Raw genomic sequence first — 3341 nt, 5'->3', positions numbered from 1 at the left:
TAAATTTATTTTTCTTGTTTATTTCTGTATGATTCTAATATTACTGTGATTCTGCGTCTTTAAAATGCTGGCTCACCCTCCCGCTGTTTTCATGCGTTGGTTTTCTTCGCGTTATTGCCGGCGGGCATCTGTCCCAAAACCTCCGTGCGGCAATAATAAAATGCTAATATCGGACTGCTGTCCACTTTGAGGATTCAGCAGCCCGTCTCAAAAAGTTTAACTGCAGCTGAGCGCGCTGCGTCTGATTTTTACTTCATGTAACAAAAAAATATTTCCACTTTGCTGCACGTCAGTCCAACCGCGAGTGAACATGTAATACTAAATAACAAAACACACACACACACACACACACACACACCTTGACTGAGTCAAAGTAGAGAGCCAGCTGCCCTCGTTTGGTCTCGTAGTCCAGCTCCAGTTTGCGCAGCTCCTTGTAGGTGTCGGGATTTTCTCTCTCGTACAGACGGACGATTCGCTCGAACGTCTCTCGCAGCTTCTTCCTCTTGTCCCTCAGCACTTTCTCGTTCAGCAAAGGCTGCTGAACGGGGTTGAACTCTGTCGACGGTGTTAAGAAAGAGCTTTATTATTTAGTAATGACAGAAAATAATGATAAAAAGTAGGAAAAATAATCCTACAGGCTGCATTAAAATAACTAAAAGTCGGTCTGACGTGTTCGGCTCCCTCACCCATCTCATCCAGCTTCTCCATGTCTCTGATGATCTGTCTCGGGTCCTTCATCTTCAGCACCGCCGCTCTCACCATCATTCTCTGCTTCTTGTTCTAAAATAACGGATATTAACGAACGAAGCGACGAGTTATGAACTCATTCATTTTATTTTTGTATTTACAATGAGCACATTAAAGTAAATCGTGAGTTTCCAGATCAGTGGTACCTTTTTCAGCTCCCTTTTTCTGGCCTCCTTTCCTGTGAGGAAGGTAGGAAACATTTATCGTTTTCGTTCTGACATCAACAGATTTATGATTTATCCAGCCGGACGCTTCCAGAGGAACCGGCTCTTGGTTTTCGGCGGGTACTTACTGGCCTGGTCGGTGGGGTTCATAAACTTCCCACTCTTGGTGGAGGAGGTTGAACGTCGCCCCATTGTGCCTGAGCGTCTCCTTCACCCTGAAAAGTTTAAAAATCAAAGCAATGATTTGAATTTCAAAAATGCTAAATAAATTTAAAAATTAAAATATAAGTTCAAAATCAGAAATGCTCAGCAAACGTATTCAGTAAACATATTTATTTAATGTCTGAAAATGAGTAGTAAATATTTACCCCCTTTTTTTTTTAAATCACCTACACACCAAGATTAAATAAAAAAAACAATAAAACACTGACGTCGAAAAAAGAAAAGATCGATCCGAATGAATTAATAGCTAATAAAAAACAGAAAAACAAAGAAAAGAAAAGAAAACTCAAAACCACACAATCAAAAACAACCTACAGATCTCATACAGCAGATCTCATAACAGGAGGCCAATCGCAGCAGCCCAACACGTTTCAGGATTTTGGGGCGGAGGTTTTGAGGATTTCAACACATTTCTTAAAATTTAGGACATTTCTAGGAATTTAGCGTGTTTCTGGGATTTTGGTACATTTCTCTGATTTTAGGACAATTTAGGATATTTCAGTCATTCTTCTGATTTTTGGACATTTCTAAGATTTTAGGACATTTTTAGGGTTTGGGGACACTTCCTAGAATTTAGCATGTTTTTTTTTTAACGCCAATTTAAGAATTTTGGGACGTTTCTCAAATTTTAGACTGTTTCTAAGAGTGAAAGACATTTCTAGGATTTTATGGTGTTTCAAGGATTTTAGGATATTTCAATGATATTAGGATGCTTCTAGGATTATAAGATGTTTCTAGGATTTTAGGAAGTTACGGTCTGAGCTGGGCCCTCTGTCGGGGGTGTGGGGGATCCTCCACATGAACTGTTTTTGATAAACCAGCTCTACTTTGATGCTGTTTCATACACTCTTGTCCTTAATGTCTTACACTGTCGGTTTACTGAGTATGTTGCTTTTAGAAAAAAAAAAAAAGTTTAAATGTGTTAACTGAACATGTTTTCATTTCTACATTTGACTTATTTCATGAAATAACACCTTTAACCATAATAGTGACCTTTAACATTAGTCCTCTTTTTTTTAAATATAAATCTTCTGAAATCATGTTAATTTCTCTCGATATTATCAGTTTGGGAATAAAACTCTACATATCTTTAAGAGGACTTTCGTTTTTTAAGCACTCTTACGTCACTGCTGATTTCCGCTGATATATAAAATCAACATTTCCTCGTTGTTAAACTTAAATTTATCTCTTATTTGGGAAAATAAACACTGCGGTCCTTTTATGAGACGGTTAGCTGCTGTTAGCCAACAAGTTAGCGTAAAGTTGAGAGCCAACGCGTGAGCGATAAATAAACTGAGACAATGTAACATTTTACAAACACTGCGCTTATCTGAAGTTACGACAGAGCCCGAAAAAAGCGGTAAAAACCCGCCGTGCGAAAACACAAACATCACGCAGAACCTGGACGTTGGGTTAGCTGCTAGCGCTGCGTTAGCCTGCACTTGTGGCTCGGGCCGCTTTAGCATCGACAGCAGAAAAACGTGACTTTACCTTTAATTCAAGAAAAACCCGCAGAGCCCGACGCCCTGCACGCGCACCTCTGCGTGTCCCAAATACGATAAAAACGTTTCGTTTCCGCTTTGAAGGAGAAATCCGAAGATTTCACGACTGAATTCACGCAGAGACTCCGCTAGCCCGCCGCCATGTTTACTGCCGCGAGCAGGAGGCCTGACGTCATCAACACGCGTTCATAGAAAAATACCCCAAAAATATTCGTAAAATGTCCGTATCATTTCTGAAGAAAAATAAAATAAAATAAAAACAAGTTTAAATATTAATAAAATAATAGTAAAATGTCCGTACCATTTCTGAAGAAAAAAATGTAAAATAAAAAAAAAATATAAATATTTTTTTTAAAAATCTTAAAATGTTCGAAAATCATTGATTAAATGTCTGAACAATATTAGTAAGACGTCTGAAAAAATTGTGGTTAAGTGTCCAAAAAACAAGTAAAATGTCTGGAAAACAATAGTAAAACGTCAGAAAAAAATATACGGAAAATATGAATAAAATGTCTGAATAATAGAAGTAAAATGTCCAAATAAGATTAAAACTATTTAATTAATTATTTAATAATACCCGAAAACTATTTGTAAAATATCAGAAATTATCAGCAAGATGTCCGAAAAAAGTAAAATGTCCGAAAGACATTAGCAAAATGTCTTCAAAATATAAGTGAAATGTCCGAAAAATTAAGTAAGATGTCTG

At 37.3% G+C, this 3341-nt stretch overlaps 1 protein-coding gene across 1 annotated transcript; it reads right to left on the bottom strand.

Annotated features, from left to right (window-relative positions):
• Nucleotides 1-358: 358 nt before the first annotated feature.
• On the bottom strand, nucleotides 359-2787 carry LOC121966327 (WW domain-binding protein 11-like; the record flags this gene model as incomplete). The annotated part of the gene is made up of 5 exons (XM_042516431.1): nucleotides 2625-2787; nucleotides 1040-1126; nucleotides 894-925; nucleotides 687-780; nucleotides 359-555 (listed from the first exon to the last, which is right to left on the bottom strand). Coding segments are annotated over exons 2-5 (387 nt in total), but the record flags the coding sequence as incomplete, so codon positions are not given.
• Nucleotides 2788-3341: the final 554 nt, after the last annotated feature.

This window comes from Plectropomus leopardus, unplaced genomic scaffold (genome assembly GCF_008729295.1).
Source record: "Plectropomus leopardus isolate mb unplaced genomic scaffold, YSFRI_Pleo_2.0 unplaced_scaffold24019, whole genome shotgun sequence".
NCBI classification, from domain to species: domain Eukaryota; kingdom Metazoa; phylum Chordata; class Actinopteri; order Perciformes; family Serranidae; genus Plectropomus; species Plectropomus leopardus.
This window is presented reverse-complemented; position numbering and strand designations above follow the sequence as displayed.